This window comes from Astyanax mexicanus, unplaced genomic scaffold, assembly GCF_023375975.1.
Source record: "Astyanax mexicanus isolate ESR-SI-001 unplaced genomic scaffold, AstMex3_surface scaffold_38, whole genome shotgun sequence".
In the NCBI taxonomy this organism is placed as follows: domain Eukaryota; kingdom Metazoa; phylum Chordata; class Actinopteri; order Characiformes; family Acestrorhamphidae; genus Astyanax; species Astyanax mexicanus.
The window spans coordinates 263,659-283,643 of NW_026040048.1; the positions used below are offsets into that span (position 1 = coordinate 263,659).

The 19,985-nt window shown below is 37.1% G+C and overlaps 1 protein-coding gene across 1 annotated transcript; it reads right to left on the bottom strand.

Annotated features, from left to right (window-relative positions):
- Nucleotides 1-1,207: 1,207 nt before the first annotated feature.
- Nucleotides 1,208-18,842, bottom strand: LOC125794050 (interferon-induced very large GTPase 1-like). Its single transcript, XM_049473455.1, has 3 exons — nt 18,678-18,842; nt 16,965-17,057; nt 1,208-6,861 (listed from the first exon to the last, which is right to left on the bottom strand). Exons 1-3 carry the CDS (start codon nt 18,753-18,755, stop codon nt 2,044-2,046), a joined length of 4,989 nt encoding a protein of 1,662 aa, XP_049329412.1. The 5' UTR covers nt 18,756-18,842; the 3' UTR covers nt 1,208-2,043.
- Between the last annotated feature and the right edge of the window lie 1,143 nt (nt 18,843-19,985).

Genomic DNA, 19,985 nt, shown 5'->3' on the forward strand with positions numbered 1-19,985 from the left:
TTTTCACACTTTATTTATCTGATTACAAGATATCATAAGAGTACATAATGATGATTTGTCAAAAACAGATTAATCCTTAATATGTAGAGTGTACTTTGTCTATTATAAGAACATGATGGTGTGAATAGCAATTATTTCTATTCTAAAGCATTCACCACCATTATTCATAAACATTGAATAATTACAAAGTACTGATTATGAAGACATTCTAAATATGACTTTAATTAGTCTTATACAACAAGTATATTGTTATATATAAATATTTGGAACAGTAAGGCCAATTCCATTATTTCTGCTTTAAACTGAAAAAAAAGGGTTTAATATTAAAATATGAATATAATACAAAGTATCAACATTTCAGTTTTTATTTCCAGGTATTTACATCTGGATCTGATACACAGTTCAGAAGATAGCAGCCTTTTTCTGAACCAACCCATTTTTCTTGTAAGCAAAAGTATTGGAAAATGTGACAGATACGTTTTGTTTTTGTAAGGTGTGCCCTTATACATTGATTATTCAAACAATAAATAGCATTGAATGTCTATGTTCAGTTTAAAATTTATGTTTTCCCTGTGCAGACTGAGCATTTATAATTAGAGGAGTAACCAACATGAAAACCATAAAGCAGTTTATTGGTTAAAAAACAACCAAGAAAAAAAAATATTGGCCATAGCCAGTACAACATTTTGGAATGTCCTGAAGAAAAATAAGTCCTCACTGGTGTACTAAGCAGCAAATGTTGAACAGGTAGACCAAGAAAAAACACAGCAGTTGATGACAGAAACTTTGTGCTTGCTGTAAAAAAAGACCTTGGCTTCATCAGAAATTGAAAATCACCAATTATCAAGAAGTATGGAAGGCCAGTCTGGGATTTGCCAAGAAGTACAGAGACAAGCCTATAGACTGATTATGAACTGATGTGATGGACAGACTAGAGAAAAAAGGATCTGCTCATGATCCCAAACATATCAGTTCATCTGTGAAACACAGTGGAGGCAGTGTCATGGCTTGGGCTTACATGGCTTCTTCATTTATCTTCATCGGTGTACAATAAACTCAGAGGTCTACAGAAACATTTTGTCTGTCAGTTTAAAGAATGATGAAACCAAACCGATTGGAAGATCCTTCTTCATGCAGCAAGATAATGACTCAAAACTCACTGACTGGAAAAGCATCACAAAAGAAGAATGCAAAAAAATGAGTGATGTCATTGGGTCACAGATGTTGCATTTATTGCAAGAAAATGATTTGCAACTATTTATTAAGTCTTTTTCACTTCAATCTATTTCAAGTTTATCGGTTTCTATACTTCTGCTTACAAGAAAAATGGATGGATTCAGATAGGCGCTATCTTCTAAACCAGATGTAAATACCTGGACATAAAAATGTTGATATTTCTTCTCATATATTCATATTTCAATAAACCCAAATGGTTTCAGTCTACAGCAGAAAATAATGAAATTAGCCTTACTGTCCCAATATGTGACATGCAGATTATACAACCATACTCAGTAAAAGAAGCTACAATAATTAAACAACTATTAAACTATAAGGAAAATTCAGACTGGTCCATATGGTTAAGTACGTTGTCTTGTATTCTGAGTTCATGCTGGTGTAAATAGTAGTCATGTTTGTTGATTCTGATTATGATATTACTTACATAATCTAAAGAATTCCTGAGTTACAATGTATGATACAATTTATGGTTACAAAATACTCTTTTCCTTATTTTAATACAACTAACAAGTTAAAAGTGCTGTTATACCAGTGAGATACAGATCATGTTACCATATTATACATGTGAATGATGTTAAGGCACACTGAACAGCCTGTAGATTTAATTATAATTTGTGACATTTTTCTGTAGCTCTTCTGTGGTTTTGTCCTCAGTACAGTAAGATGGTTCCCAGCTGTAGTTGATGGAGCAAAGTAATGTTCTGTGTAGTTGGTTTCATTTTGCCAGGTGAGATCCATAGGATTTTGTGTTATCATGTGTGTCAAAACTCAAAACCAGTGTTCTGTAATTACCAGAATGGTTGCAGTTTATTTAATTATTCCTAAACTTGCAACTGCCTCAGACTGAATAAGAGTTTTCCATTCAGGCGGAATCTCTCCTTTTCCACTAAAGGTTTTGTTGTGGTATTTTTCAAGGTTTTCGTGAAATTCACAAACAAACCATTTCCAGTAGGCCAGAGAAGAAAAATCTGCAGAGATGCTCCATTCAGCGTACTCTCCTCCTGCAGTCCAGAACTCTCTATAAGGGTATTTCTTCTCTGGGTTGCCTGTAAAAAAATTCAGGTTATCTGTTGCTACTTTTGTTGTACAAAAGTTTATAGAAAACTCGGTTGTGCCTCTAAAATGCCATCCTTTCATTCCACCTGAGCGATGGAATTCAGCCTGGTGTTTTTCAGTATGATTTTCTTGACTGTTGGTACAGACGGCTCCACAGAAGGGACACTGCTTCCAACAGCACCTGCAGAAGTGTTTAATCAGAATCTCCTCAGGCTTTTCTCTGAACATCTCCTTTCTCAGATCTGAAAGTTTACAGAGGTTTACTTTTAGCCCTTTAACAACAACCAAGAGCTCTTTTTTTATAACATCTACAAGAACATCATAATCAGTGACATTCTTAGTGACATCATCACTCAGGTGAACTCTAGTATCTCCTAACTCATCTACAAGACTGTTGGAGAAAATCTCCAGCCACTTGTTGATATCGCCACTGATGAGTTTGACTTCATTTCTGGCCTCTTCTGCTGCACTGATGACAATTCTCTGTTTGTGGTTGATGTGTTCTTTTATTACAGAGACTGCCTGAGGGTTTTCTGCTGCCATGTACTGTCTAACTCTGTCTCTGATGAAATTTTCAAAGTGGATCTTCGGCTGGTTCATGTATGTTAAGAAGTTATTAAACTTCTCCTCCTTATCTCCCTCCTGCTCTGCCAGAGACTTCAGAATGTGCTTCTCCAGATCTCCTCTGTTCCCATTAAATGGAGGTTTTCCTCTCATCTGATCACAGATGAATTTAGCGATCATGTTGTACACACTCTGCAGGATTGTTTCTTTCAGTTTAACACAGATTTGGTCTCCAAGCACTGCTGCAGATGTTGCTCCCTGATAGTAGTTCATGAAAACTTTAAAGTACTCAGCTTTTTTCATTTTGAAGTGAAGAACTGGATCATTTGTTTCTCTGTATTTCCTGTGAAGTTCTACAAAGCATTTCTCAGCTTGTTCACACACATAAAGAGAGAGATCCACAAAGAACTCTTTCTTAAACTCAAAGGAGTCATCTCTTGGTTTAAACTCCTGCACTCGTTGTTTGACATCACGCACAATTTGCTGGATGTAGCCTGAGCTGTATCCCTGCACTGAGACTGGAAATGAATTCACTTTTTCTGTTGTTTGTTGGATGACTTTAGAAATCAGTTCTCGTATTGATATCTGATCTTCTGGATTAAGAGACTGTTTCCATAAAGGAACAGGTCCCAACTTGACCCTTTTCATAGAAACATAACTGCTGTAATCAGCAACAATGTGAATCTTTCTGTACTCTGCTCTCTTCTTTTGATCAAGAACAACACCATATTCAGAAAACATCCCCCCCAAAATGTTAATGACATCATTTGAGATGTTTATATCTTTGATTTCTGGAACATCTTTAGTTAAATCAGAGACCCACTTTCCCCACACTGAATCAAATTCTGCTTTCAGGTCTCTCAAATTCTGTTTTTTGTTTTCACTCTGATCTTTAAACTTCAAAGCAAGTTCTTTACTCTTTTCAAAGAGAGTATTCTCATGATTTTTCAGCTGCTCATCCAGATTTTTCCGGATGTTTTTCTGTTTGATATTCTCATCCAGTTTTCTTTTGGCCTCATCTATGAGGTCATCATGGACATGCTGTATTTGCTTCTCAAATCTGCTTTTCCACTGAATCAGAGTTTGTCTTTCACTGTCTTCTTCAAAATACTTTTTAAATGATGTTTGTACTTTCTGCAGGGTTTCTGACATTTCTCTCATCAGCTCTTGTTTTTCTACTGCTTCCACCTTTCCACTGGAGATTCTGTTCAGCATCTTGTCTTCAATACTCAGCATGGCACTCCTGAGACTCCAGGTCCATTTCTCATACTCCACCTCCAGTTTCCTGTACACTGATATCTCTAGTGTGTTCCTGAAACTGAAGACAAAGTTTTCATTCAGCAGAGCCTCCCAGAGATCTTTCACTCGCTGCTGAAACTGTGATAATTTCATGCAGTTTGTTTTTGATGCACGAGAAACAATGTCTCTCTTCAGCTCCTGAACATTTTCACTGTAGCGTGGGTTTGGTGGAGCCATGGGTGGGCTGCCCTCCCAGAGCTGAGAAAAGTACTTCACATCCTTCTGTACGTTAAATGCAATGATGTCACTGAAACATTCTGCATCACACACTTCATCTTCTGCAGCTAACTTGGTCATTTCATCCAGTCTGTCTTGTAACCGCCTTCTTCCCTCCATCATTTTCTCTCCAGCTGCAACATCAGTAACATTCTGATGAACAAACACACAGCTGGGATTCAATCTGACCTGCTTCATCCTCATAAAGGCCTGAACAACAATCTGAAGGATGTCCTGCATCTCTGATGGGTTTTCTCCAAAGATGTTGATCAAAGTCATGTTTCCAAGTCCTGCAACAAATGTTGCCAGTTCATTATCATGATGTAGGGTGTCTTTTCCTGCCAGCTCTAAAGCTCTGAGACCTTCAGTATCAACAACCAGAATGTAGTCAAACTTCAGTTCCTCCTTCATCTCTTCAGACACTTTCACCAGCTGCATGAAGGCTCCTCTGGTGCATCTTCCAGCACTGACTGCAAACTGGAGTCCGAACATGGCGTTGAGCATGGTGGATTTCCCTGAGCTCTGAATTCCCAGAACTGACAACACAAAGACTCTCTGGTCTCCCAGTTTTCTGATGACCTTATCCAGAACTGCTGAAACCCAGACCAGAGGAACATGAGCAGCATCACCGTCCATCAGCTCCATCGGGTGGCCAGATATCATAAGTTCAGCAGCAAGTTTAGGAAGGCCAGTATAGTCTACATTTCTTTTTCTTTTCGTTCCTCTTTTCTGAGAGACTAAAGCTTCATAAATCTGACCCATCTCTCTCAGCATGTGCTCCAAACCAAATGTGGCAGAATTAAGCTTGTTGGAGATCTTTTCTAGATTTAGTTGTTCAGTTTTCAGTTGATCTGTTTTGTCATGTTCCAGATGCATTTTTTTGGAGAAATCATAAGTTTGTTTGTCTAATTTATGTTTAAGTCTAGTTTTTGTTTTTTCATCCTCAAATTTGTCATGCTTTTTTTTTAAAGCCAACACCTCTGACCATTTTTGGTGGTACTCTTTCAGTAGGGCAGATAGTGTGTCTGAAGTGAAATCATCCAGTAGGATTGCCAGCCACTTGAGGAAATACATTTTCCCACTTCCTGACAGCAAGTCTAAACTTTCTACAACTAACCGCATGAGTTCACTGAAACCATGATTCTGCTGTTTGATTCTTATTTCCTTCATTTCTGCTTCCTTTCTGCTTTTCTCTAATTCTAAGTTGTCACCTTTAAGACGTCGCAGGTCCTTGTTTTTTTTGCACCAGTCATGCCATAGTTTCCCCTGGCAGGGCAGATACTTTTCTTTGACTGTTGATGGATCTTCTCTTTTCAGTAATCTCATTATCTGTTGTGCAGCTTCCTTTCCTCTATGACAGTCTTCATTATCCTCATCTAACTTTATTTCTGAATGTTCTGCTATCTTCTCCACACTGAAGGTCACAAGCTGTTCTGAGAGGCAGTTCTTGATAACTTCTCTGAGAGCAACAGAAACATCAGACTGATTTCTGCCCTTCAGTGATACTCTGTATTTTCCTTCGCCAATCTCAGATACAGCATCTTCAGAATCATCCTCTTCATCAGTCAAAATAACTATGAGAGGAGTTAAACCTTCACAAAGTTCCTTCACAATAACCATATTGTTGTCATTCTCATCAAGTTGAGGTAAAAGTACAACATTCACAGAGGACATTTCTGTAAGAATCTTTCTCTGAGTCTCGTTGATGCTGGAATCTCCATGTAGATTACAGAATGCTACACAGTCTGAGAAATAATCAGTGCTGTTCCCAGATGGGAGGTACCATCCAATCTCCACCACTTCATCCATCAGTAGACGCTCTCTGCTGCTGCCGGGACAGTCCCGGTGGAAGAACGTGTCGTGCTTCTCATTGATAAGCCTGTTCATCAGCTGAGACTTTGATGAAGAAATCGAACCAATCCTGAAGAACGTGACCACTGGAGTTTGAGCTTTGTACATGGGCAGGGTCTTACTGGTGACTCTGCCAGAAGTATCCATAGTCTTCCAACTCTTACTGATCTGACGCATCGTCCACAGAGGGAATTCAATCTGTCCAGTAAAAGGATTTGGAAGCAGCAGAGGAACTGCATACTGACACTGAGACAGCTTAGTTACCATGATCTGCTGAAGGAAATTATCTGAACAATGAAACACTGCCATTTCAACATCCATTGGGTGAACATGAGCTTGTTTCTTTTCTTTGTTTCCAGCATTTCTGTTTGAAAGGGCACCAAATGCACATTTTCCAGCTGGATGAGACTTTGGTATTGTTGGGTCATTTTTAACAGAGAGGTATCTTGCTCTATAATCTATGGTCAGAAGCCTTTGAATAAAAGTGTGAACAAGATCCTTCTCAGTTCTGCACTCATTGTTCTGTAATGATGGGGTTATTTCAAGGAAGCATCCTTTGGTTAGCTTGTTGTTATATTTCAGATCAAGGTCAAGTCTCTTAAGCAGGTCTTCTTTTAGTCTGGCTCTTGATTCTCCTTCCTAAGAAAAGCAAAACAAAGCAAGGCAAAGTGTGTTTAAAAATAAAAATTAATAAATTAACTAAGCATGTTTACACAGTAAAAAGCAAGCCTCATAAATGGGAAAAGATTATGTGGAATATTTTGCTTGGTATAATGCTCTAGTCATGGTGGGTTTTTAGACTGGTATTGTCCAGCTTTTTTTGTAATGTTCTGGACTGTACTCCATTTTAATAGGGGCTCCCTATTAATGCTTGCAAATCGTATATAATATCCTGGAAATAATTTCTTAGAGCGAGTGAGTTATGCCTCTTTCACAGTACACATTTTTTTGAGTCGTTAGGTAGTTGGGCTGTATGAACCACAGGACTAGTTGTGCTGACATATGTGGCTTTCAAATGACATGACCGATCAGTGACACAGGTTTCACAAATCACACAATTTTCCACTGTGGGAAATCACAGACTCATCTGGCTGCTGTTTTATCACGAGAACACGACAGAAATAAACATACGCTGGAACTAGTGATGCCATGTCAGAGAATCTCTGGAAAGTAGAACTGGCACTTGAATGAAACATATGGAACTACTGAGTAAATGAGTTTAGAATTATCTTTAACACAGAACAGTGGAGAAAAATAGAAATAATCAGTTTTCTTTGCTTTTTTTGTACAATACATTATTCTATGAAATAAAAGGAATACTTATAAAATGTTTTTAGCTTTTAGCTTCATTCATGCCCCTTCATAGAGAACTTACTTGCGAGCTCCTTCTAGAGTTTAACAGTAATTTCTTGAACACCAGGTTGAACATCAAGTGCTCAGACTCTCAATTTCTTTCAGCAGTTCACACTACATAAATGAGTGAGTGCCGAGAGATCCCCAATTTGCCTCCAAGCACAAGTTTTGTCGCTGATCTACGAAAAAATGTCGGCAACTGAAAAACCTGGGCTAAAGTCATGTAGTGTGAACCTGATATTAGAAAGTGCATGAGAGCAAAATAGAGCAAGAGAGAATGGCACACACAAAATGACAAATACCGTCTCCAACAAAAGTGACTACATCCTTCAAATATCTGCAAATAGTGTCTCATATTTGTGTTATATTACTATTGTATAATTTCTAGTGGTTAAAAAAAGACGTTAGTTTAAAGACTTATTTACAATGTCTAATTTAGGTTGAAAGTGAATAGTGAAAAACTATTTTTTCAGTGGTTAAAAAGATGTTGGTTTGAAGATGTATTTACAATGTCTAATTTAAGTTGAAATAATAACATAGACACACATTATGGTTATTCCAGGTAAAAAAAAAAAATGTTTATATCATATTTAATAATCTTTACATTTTCATTTAATGGCACTTTTGTATAAAAGTTAGTTTATACAACAATTTCAAATGGTTAATGAAGAAATACTTTTTAACCTTAGATGTTAACCTTTAAATTTCAAAACATCCACACTGTCCAGGTCACAACTGCCAGCACACGAACATTTTCACATGTTACTAAGAACGTTTTTACCTTAATTAAATTGTTTGAGGGGGCGAGACTCAGAAATAAGGATTGCTGGTTGAGGCGGTAGACCATGGACTATGATCCCCGTTAAAAGATCAAGGTGCTAGACAGAGAGATCCCTTCTTTCTTCTTTATTGAAGGTTGTTGGTCACTTTACAAAGAGTTTGTGTATGTATATGAGTGTGTGTGTGGTGACGTGGGTGTGATGTATGTATGGCGTGTGTGTGTGTGTGTGTGTGTGTGTGTGTGTGTGTGTGTGTGTGTGTGTGTGATGTGTGTGACGTGTGTGGTCTGAAACATAAAGGAAAGGTAATACAATGTATTAGACTACTGATATTATAATATTGTTCAACAATAACATTTACATATTAGTAAATAAACTGTAAGGTAGCATAATACAGTGACAGAGGTGTAATGTTAGTAATTATACAATTGCCAATGTAATATTAGCAGAGGCAAACATACTTAACAGCATAATGTTATGAGGTATAAACAACGAATAATTACAAATTCAAACAGTTCAAAGTAAGCTAGTCACACTCATAACAATAAACTGTGTAACAATATTAACACTACACACGGTACATTCGTCATTATTAAGCCATCAGGCATTCAAACTTAGCTGCAATGCTAACAAGAGACAGGGCTAAACTACTTAGCTGCAGGCTTCTTAGCTAACTCAACAACAACATATGTTTTAATTAAAACTAACACAAACTGCAATATTAATCAAAATATCCATAACTAAGAAGGTGGAAATTACTCACATTTCCTCAAGAACGCACACACGATATGAGAAACACGCAAAGAAAGTCCCAGCAGCTTCAGTCAGTTCACTGGCTGCTCTATTGCTCATCAGTGTGACTGGGCATGCCCTGGACATGTCCTGACTGCATGTCTTGACTGCAGTACCGCTGTTTCACCAGTAGATGGCATTCCACAATTGGGCTTTCTCACATAAATCATATTAATAATGATGAAAGAACTTCCATGCTATCTAGCTAAGTTAGCTAGTGTTAAACCAGCAACAGCTAAAATAGCTTTAACATGTCACCACATTTCAATATGATTTACAGACGCTTCATAAATTAAACACCATACATTTGCATCTAAAAGACAAAACAAAAAAGGCTAACTATATACTTTTTACCTGAATCATTCTTCATGGTTGGCCAAACAAGGGGTACTGGTACTTTTTAACTTAACTTAGCTAACCTGGCTAGTAGGGTAAGGCTAGTTATCTCAGGCTCAAACTCCATCACGGGTCCTGTTTAACCTGGTTTAGTAATAATACAATATTTTAAAATTTTAAAAATAGAAAGTTACACAATAAAATCCAATTAAATGTTTTCCCCTTACTGCAGCACAGAGTGACTTTGCCTTACTTGGCCTTAGCCTCGTTAAGCTAACAAAGCTAGCGTTAACCTAGTGCAGTTACCTCAGGCTCACAGGCTCTATCATAGACTGTGTATAGCTGGACAGAGCATCGTCTCTTAAAAGTGAACCTCTGCTTATATTGTCAAATTTTTATATTCCCACAGAATTTGTTTTTTAAAGCGTTATTCAGCTCTATTTAAAAAGGTGTGGTTATTGTAAAAGGGCTGGGTTACACCTAGCCGAGGTGGGACCAATGACTGTATGGGCGGGACCAATAACAGACCGTCAGCAGAACCTGCATCTTGTTTTTTTTTTACCCTTAGGTCAAGCAGTACACTAGTACTAGTAGTTAGTCAAACGTTTAGCTAGCTAACTGTATTACCGTTATTATTTTTTATTAGCTAAACTGAATTTAGATTGTTGTATTAATAATGTCGTGTTCTGCTGTTAATTGCTCTAACAGACATTCTGGACAAAGTTCTTTGCAGTTTTTTTCGGTAAGTTTGCTGGCTGTTTTTCCCTCCACTCCTGTGTCTGTGTGCATTTTATTTTATTAATTATCAAGATCTTAGGCAAACCATTTAATCTCGGTTGGATTTTATAGCTAGCTTAATTTGTTAGCTAACATTAGTGTAGTTATCTTACTAACTATATTCGCTAGACTCTGTAGAATTAATATTTTTACTTGGTCAGTGGCTTCGCCCGTCACCGGTGCGTGCGGCAAGCTGACCCAGATAGCATGAAGGCTCTGCCCGAGATCCGCTGATGTACGGCAGCACTGGCTTAGACTCTGCATAATCCGTGCAGAATTTAGCCGATTGTGCTCAGTTCGTCTCAGCGGCAAAATTAACTGAGCTTCAGTACCGGATTCGTCTCATTGTTTAAAGCAATAACTAGTCCTGGCATTCACTGCCGTTTGGTGATGTTTTTTTTCGCTGTATTTTATTCACTTCCACTTGCTACATACAGAACTATCATGTGGCTGGGTACACAGTTAATATCCATAACGCGCACAAACTGCACTGTTACTATGAAAATATTAATCTTATCGTGCTGCAGATAAATTCTCCGCTCGGCTCCGCAGACTGTGTGAGCACTGTGGAGGCAGCCCTCAGGGGCAGGTTTATTTAAATGAGTAGGCTGTCTCTCCACAGTCTTTCTCCCTCCTCTGGTCTCTACTGCGCAGACTCTGGTTTCTGAATCGCCAAAATGGCGGAAGACTTTGGCTTCATTTTCATTGAATGAATGGGAACTGCGACACGCAGTTTATATACAGTCTATGGGCTCTATTTAACCTAGTTTCTTAATAAATAATAAAATACAGTTAGCTACATTTGCACCATAAATCTCAGGCAATTAATTTTTCTTCTCCTTTGCACAAAGTGGCAGTTTATCAGTCTTTAGCCTTATCTGGTCTTAGCCTTATACAGCTATATAGCTTATACTTCTCTTTCTTCAGGTTCACAAAATGGAGCCTGCTGTTTTTCTTATTCCAACTTTATTTATTAATAACAATATGTATTTCTACCTCTCATAGATATTAATTTCAGCACTAAACACTATGCATAAGCAACACAAACGTTCAAATTAAAATAGTGCTCGTAGAGAGATACCATCCGCCTGACCTGCAGACACACGGTTTCAGCATTAAAAAAAATCACTAGCAAGCTGTAGAAAACATGACTGAATGAAAGTATGATTGACACTTCTAATTAACCAATAGAAATCTAAAGCTCGTGGGAAGGTCTCCCAAATAAATATATAGGAATACAAAAGAAAATATAGCTCACATTAAGTGCTTGCCCAAAATGCTTTTTTGTACAGCTTTTTAGCGTCTGTGTGTGGTGGTGGTGGAGTGAGGCACAACTGCGACAATCTGCGCGCTTTAATCAGTTCAGGTATGACCATAAGTGTTGGTACATTTTTATTTGTGTATGGGTTCATAATGTGTGATCTAACGGGGCGATTTTGTTTTTATTTGGTAGTGAGCCGTGGTCCGAGGCAATCATTCAGTCTCTGCTGCACAGCTTATTTGCTCTTCTGCTTCGCACCTGCACTATTCCACTGTTCCACAGCTCTGTTTATTAAGAATGTTTCAAGGCCGTGTTTGTATTTACATTTTAATTATTTGATTAGAACCGTCATGCTGCCCGCCGCTCGTTTTCGTTTATACCTGTGGGTGCGCCTCATAGCGCTGGTATGTCTTTTTGAAGGTTTTAATTGTTAGATGCTCCTTGGAGAATAAAGTGGTAAGTAACTATATTGTGTTTTCTGGACCTGGAAAGATCAAATTCTGGAAGTTAAAGTCCCTTTAGGTGCTCCTCCTCCTGTGGCGCTACTGTTTTTCTCCAGTTCTTTGTGAAGCTGCATATTCCGGCTGTTTAGATGCTGCTTTTATATTAGTACCACTTTAGTAGCTGTTAAATTGTTGTTTTCATTCATTTCTTTGTCTTTGGTTATTTTTTTATATCTGGTTTTGTCGCACAGACACGGTTTATTTACTGGAATGTTTCCGGGTTTTTTTGGTAATATTATTTTATTTATTTTTATTTATTTTATTATTGTTTTTATTTCTATCTTTCAAAATTCGTTAGATTTTATTTTTGTTAGTATTGTGGGTTTAGTTTAGTTTGTTATTTTACCAATTTTATATTTATTTTCTGTTGTAAATTTTTCATTTATTTTAAAGAGCAAGCATTGCTCTTCTTTGTATTTGCTTAATTTGTGGTGTTTATTTATTTGAGGTCGGTTTCTTTAAGCATATATACTGGGCCAGTTTTTGTTTGTTAATTATTTTGGGTTTTAGTATGTGGTCCTAATTGGTAAGTTTTCTTTGGGGTTTATTTTGTGTAGAAATTAATTTTCTTTTCATTTGTTTGTGATTAAATATTTTTTGTTTCTGTTAGGATTTGTCATTTAGCATACAGTAAGCATCTTGATGCTTGATATTTATAAACATGTTATGCATTGTCTTCAAATTGTTGTGTTTTTTTATTTAAAACTATCCACAATGTGGACTTTTTTATTGTCCTGGGAGGTTTACTCCTTGACCCCCCCTAGTCAAAGCTTAGCCCCCTTATTCATATAGCTCTAGTGATGTCCCTGGGAGTGGGATTAACCCAAATTTTATGGAATATTTAAAATAATGAAATTGCAAGAATTGGAACATAACATTTGTTACGCTTATTAAAGATGTGGTACAGAGAGATAGGTCTGATTCACACCTCAGAAATGAATCAGAGGTACAAGCCATGAATTGTTACATAAAAGGAAAAGTTTAGAAAGCAGACTGTGAAAGATCTTACTAGATATCTTTCACAAACCTTTTCACAGAGACATAGCCCAAGTCCCAAAATAAATGTTAGGAAAAGGTCAACTGAAAAGGATAATATTATACCTTACTGATGAAGAATATATTTTTAGGGTGAAGGCCTATATGCGTCACAAGTCATGGATTCCACTATTCTGAGGTCTTTCTCTCTGGACTATTGAGGCAGACTACACCTTCACTCTCACCTGACTCTCATTTGCTCAGTCAACAGCTCTATATACACTAGTAAATCTCATAAAATTTGAATATCATTGAAAAGTTACTTTATTTCAATAATTCAGTTTAAAATGTGAAACTCATATTTTATAGTGTCATGACTCATGGCAGTACTCAGACAGGCACAGATGTAAAACATTGCTTTATTAAATAAAGGGTTAGGACAGAATAAGCAAGGTCAATAACATAACAGCATAACAGCTGCCTCAGATGATAACCATATCATAAACACGAGACAGTCCAGAGTTCATACTCAGGAGAGCAATAATGAGGGGCAGGTAAAAATCAGAGTCTGTACACAAAACAAGGTTGAAATCCAAAGGGCAAACAAAGAAAAAGATAAACACTTAGTAAAGTGAAGATTCCAAACAATACTCAGCAAGGAGTGAGTGAATGAGATGAAGTATTTATAGGGCGGTGAACAGGTGAAAAAATATCAGGTAATGATCATGTAAAGGAGTGATGTTGAAATGAGGCACATTCTGGGCATTGTAGTCCAGAGACTGGAGACCGCTAGCAGAGCTGAGTAGGAGAGAAAGGAGCGCTTTCAGCTCCATGCATGACATATAGATGTATTAGATGTACAGATGTATTGCAGAGCAGGAGCGTCCCTCGCTATCTTTAAGAAACTCCTGAAGACAGAGCTCTTCAAAGAGCACTTACTCTCTTAACACCTCTAACTAACTAACTACTTCTAACCTCATTTCCTTCTTCCCCTCCTTTCCTCCTCTATCCCACTATTTCCATTTGGCCTCCTTTAGGCCCTGTCAAAAAATTAATTTTTACCTTTAACTTCTATTACTTTTTGTACTTCACTATTGTAAGTCGCTTTGGACAAAAGCCTCTGCCAATTGTAATGTAATGTAAACAGAAAGTGATCTATTTAAACAATTATTACTTTTATTGTTGATGATTATGGCTTACAGCCAATAAAAACTAAAAAAATCTGTGTCTCAGAAAAAAAAAGACTAATTGGTACTTTTGGCAGTGTGAGCAATGTGCAAAGTCCTGCTGGAAAATGAAATCCTCATCTCCATAAAAGTTGTCAGCAGAGGGAAGCATGAAGTGCTGTATGATTTTCCAGGAAAACACTGCACTGATTTTGGACACAGTGGATCAGCAGTTTGGACTGTGTGTCTCTCCACTCTTCCTCCAGACTCTGGTCCCTTGATTTTCAAATGAAATGTAAAATTTACTGATGGTCAGTGATGGCAAAGTCTTCTGTGATAAAGAGGTTGAGGCTGGCTGCATGTGCAGAGGAATTTTATTACAGCATTTACCAAACTCGTATTCAGGACAGGCAGAGGTCAGGAAATAGGCAGCAGATGTAACTTATTGCAAATCCACAATCCACAATCTACAGTCAAGCAACAAGTAAACAGGGAATAAAAAAACAATACTGCTCAAAACTCCAGACTTTGGTTTTGTATTGCGGTCCAGAAGAATAATTTATAAAACAAACTAATGAAACTGGCCTGAAAAAATATGTTACTCCAAGAAAGGACAAAAAAAGTTTTTTGACCATACGGCCAAAGGTTTGTCCTGTAATTAAAATCACAGGGCAAATTTAGAATATGTCAGGGTAAAAACAGGGTAATAACTATGCTGGATGGTATCATGGTGTGTACCACATTAAACAGCAACCTCTGAAAGCTCCTCAACTTCTCTCATAAAATCCTCAAGATTATAAAAGCATTCTGGAGGAAAATGTGCTGCCCAGTGTTAGAAAGCTTAGTCTCTGTCACAGTTCATGGGTCCTCCAACAGGATAATCGCCCAAAACACACAGCTAAAAACACCCAAGAGAATAACATTGGACTATCCTGAAGTTGTTTTCTATAAGCATTGATCTAAATCCTACTGAACATCTGAGGAAGGACCTGAAACATGAAGTCTGGAGAAGGCTTTCAAACCTGAGACAACTGGGGCAATTTGCTTATGAGGAATGGAACAAAATACCAGTGGACAGGTGTAGAATTCTCACTGAGAGTGATATCACTTAAATGCTCCAAAAAGCTGTACAACAAAATACTAAGTTAGGAGTAGTATAATTATTGTCCAGTCAGGTTATATTACTTTGTTTTTCAAAATGATTCTTTTGATCCACAATTCAAAAGAAATGTCTGTTTTTAATCAGTTGATTTAAAGTTAGGGGTGGGCGATATGGCCCTAAAATAATATCACAATATTTAATGGTATTTTTGCGATAACAATACTCTTGGCGATATGACAAAACACTGATTTTTTTTCAAGAATACACTACTGCACAATACTAATAATGCACTCCATATATCTCCATATATCCAGTACTGCAGTAAAATGAATGATACTGGACAGATATAATCTGTCTCTAGTAGATATACAGTATCATGGGAAATGAGAACAGTATGAATTTTTCTTTTGCTAAAAACAGCAGAATTGTCATACCCTGATGTGTTTATTAGGGGTGGCTGATATGGCACAATATTTCATGATTTAATATCGTTCATGATATTCAAAAATTTTGTCGATATCATCACGTACGATATGATACGGCACACCCCTATTTACAGGTTTTTTTTTATTTTATTACTACATTTTTTGTTTCAGGTTATTTCAGTGACCATTGTGGATTTTTCTTTCTTAAATGGAAAGGTACCAACAATTTTGTGCATGTGTGTATGTGTCAGTCAAACTGACTCCACTAAATCATGTCACAGCTGTCCAGGAACTCAGAAGCATGCCTTTGGGTTGGGAGTGCATACAGGCACAAGGGTGTCATACATATACACTACTGAGTAACATTACAAATTGCTGTAAGGAAATTTGGAAACAGAATTTGGATGACCGAATGAATTAAAAGTTTACTTTGATTTTCAGTATGAATGAGTCCAGCCTTCCATGGGTTGATGATTTTGGTTTCCACTGACTGTTGTTAGGTCATTTTGTTATCCATTACCAGCATTTCAAGATTTTCCACTTGAATCTTTCATTTTTGTGTGATTTATGTTTAATGTGTCATGGTTAATGAAGCTCTCCTTTACACACCATGATTCCTCAGTTGCTCTGTCTTGCCACTTTGTGCTTTACAACAGCAGACAGATTTAATGCAACAGGCCACCCAAGTCCTGGTCCAAGCAGTGCTCATCTCATGCCTCGACTACTGCAATGCAATGCTAACGGGCCTCCCGGTCTGTGTAGTAAAACCACTTCAGATGGTCCAGAACGCAGCAGCATGCCTGGTCTTCAACCAGCCAAAACAATGAGCATGTCACCCAACTACTCATTGACCAACACTGGCTGGCTACCAGTTGCTGCTCACATTAAATTTAATTAAATTTACGATTGCCTTCAAGGTGATGACAGAGCAGGCTGCTTCCTCACCTATATATATATATTATCCCTGCAACACCCTGAGGCACACAGCGTGTCAACATGGCTCTCCCTCTTGGAAGAAAATCGAGTTCAGCTATACTTCCAAGCTGATAGCATGTAGCTATGCTAGCTGCTATGCTGTGTTTTCAGAAAAAAATCAGAAAAAATTTTTTTAGTGCATTTTAATGCATGCAATTTCTTTAGAGCTGCTACTCACTCAGTGACCCGTCTTTTAAAACATTTTTCCTGATTTGGGGCTGTCATACACCTCACCTTAAGTGACTGTTACAAAAACACACCTATGAAATATGGCATGCAACACTAAATATGTACTTACCTGTTGTAATCCTATTGCAGTAGTTGGAGCCATTGTGACTGTGTTCCTTTCTGGGTCCAAACCGGTCCAAGCTGGTTCAGGAGAAGCGAGATCCTGTGAAGAGAGAAAATAAGGATGTATTGAGAGCATCAATACAGAAGGCTGGATGCTGGTAATGCTGCACAGAGGGTTCTGTGGCTTCACAGCAACAGACATGTAAAATACATGGTAGGATAGCGATGCTCTAAAATAAAGTTGTACGTTGACTAACACTTAACAATGATATTCTTTTTAGTTTATTTTATCATGAGTGTAACTATTCTTGTGGGTCAGCAATAAATTATGAGCACATTTTATGGCTGGAACCATGTTGCCATACTGATGCCTCTGAGAGACCTCTAAAACATTTTCTTTTATGGACCAGACCATACTCTAACATACACTAAATTGTTAAAGTATCTCTTAGCCTGCCCTGCATTGGTGATGCTTGGTCACAGCTGCTGTCAGGTGGTAAAAAAAACTTGTCTAATATAATTACATGCTCTGTGATTAGTTCTAAATTAATAATTCTCATATAATTCTATAAATCATATCAAACTGTACAGTTCAATTAAATTTTAGCTAAGGAGTAAATAAATAAGTGAATAACTTGCACATACTAGAGTACTGATGGGCTGATACATATTTTTTCAGGTTCAGTCCAATTTTGATTTGCAAGTGCCGATACAAATCCACAAACCAATACGCGAGATTTTTTTTTTTTTTCTATATTATTTAATATAATTTGTCACAAATATATAATTATATTCTACAATTATTTTAGTTCACATTCACAAAAATGTGACACTGTATGCCCAAATGTTTGTGGACACTCATTCAAACAGCTTCAGTTGCACAGTGCACACATGCAGATTGTCGTTTTTTTACTACTACTGATTTCAGAAGAAATCATTAAAGGGCAGGTGTTTCAGTATTTTTTCTGTGAAGAGTAAATGGTGTAAGGAGTAGTAAAGTGGAGGAGGAGAGGAGCAGTAGGAAAGAAGAAGGAGGATAAGCAAATTGGAGTGTGTTTATTGGAAACTTTAAAGCCTTTGAACGCTGGTAATACTGCTGGAATATGTACTATCTGCTGACGTAAGAACAATAAATGGACTGGCATGTCCAAAGTTTCAAAGGTGTGGACTTTGTAATAAAATCCCGCTAATCAAAACGAGTCCAAATTCGCTGCAGCCAGCTCTCCTTCTCATTATTTAGTGGCTTAATTTACTTTCATTTGTTTTATTTGAAAGTCACTATAACTGCCTTCAAATAAATAATGGGATCTAACACAACAGATTATTAACCTTCTTGTCTTTTCTTACTTATTTGTAGCCAGTCACTGCAAGCCCATTTAATTCAACCTATTCTGTATTCTTTTAGAACTGCAAAAATAGCCTGCATAAACAGCATAAAGTTGAAGCTGAAATTTTGCAGATATTAGCTTCTTGGAATAATACTAAATAAGCTGCAGTGTGTGAGAATGAAACCAACTTTACTGCAGCTCAGTTCTGCAGCAAAGTCTGCTCTCAGACAAGACTTTTCTGCAGACAAAATAACAAACAAAATACAACACAAACAATCATTTACTTGATCATCTACTTAATCTTATTCAGCTCAACCTGGATCACTTCAGTCAGGTCGTCTGTATGTGTTACTGTTTATAATAAAATATATAAAGGATATACAGAACATTACCCCAGGGCCGTCAGACGTATGTTCAGAATCACTCCAGTCCATCTTTTCCTCTTTTTTTCCCCATAGAAGGTTCCCCATCTCTGAGCAGAGAAAGACATCTGCACTCCTACCACCACCTGATCTAAATGTGTGACTGTAGCAGCAGTACTGGGCAGAACAGTGAACCTATCTAACTGCAGTTAAGATAGATTGCGGTTAGTGACCTTCTGTTGGCTATAATCATAATGCTGTAATGTACAACTGCAAACCCAGGTACAGCTTTTTAGACCTGGTTTTAATTTCTGCTCTCAGAAAAATGCAAACAGGTTTTCATGGAAGCCCATTCAAGCCAAAACATCTTTAAATAACCTTGTAGTATCTAAAAACAATAAAATATCTTCTTAAAATAACATTTAACATCTCAAAATACAGAAATCAAGTTACTTAACAAAAAATATATACAATATGTGGTGTTTTTGTTTTTATTTTAAGTGGGGGGGAGGATGGGCTTTCATAGATTTAAACTGACAAGGCTGATTTGTTTGTAGACTGTGAGCAATGAAAGTAAAAGTAAGTAAAATATGTTTGTTTTTTTCTGGACTACAAATTTGATAAGAATCTGTAAAATGTGTTTGATAAAGCAGAACTCCATTTGTGGAAAGTTTTACAAGCACACATCATTTGCTTGATTTAGCCCATAGCTCTGCTCACATTTAGAAAAAGTGATTAGAAATTTAAATAAAAGAATTGTAATGCTCTTATGAAAAAAATAATTTAGTACACACCTCATTTATTACTGCTTAAAAAGTCTTAAATTAGAATCTTGTGCAACACATCAGCTGTTTACTTGAGTGTATCACCATGGCCAGGTCCAAAGAGCTCCCTGATCCTTCGAGAAGACAGGTGTATATGTAGTGTAGAATTGATTTAAAAAGAACTCAGAACAACATGCCTTTTTTATTCCCAAAATACTGACAGTATCTTCAACAGACCTACTAATATATTATAACTACTTGTGTAGATGGGGAGTTCTTTAATTAGATTTGTGTCTCTGGGGCTGCATTAAGAAATACAGTCTACTAAACCTCAAATCAGTGACAAAAGTTTGCACAGCGCTTTGCTAACATGTTGTTTTTTACTGTTAAAATGCGCCATCTACAGGCGGGCGCATGTATGTTTAGCCAGCATTTAAGACGGAACTGAAATCTGAATAAAACACTGGAGAATAAGAAGCTAACTTCAGCCTCGTCCAAGGTCCGAAGGCTTATTTTGATATTGTGTGATTCCTCTAAAAGCACCAATATTTCATGATTTGTGAATCCACGTCTG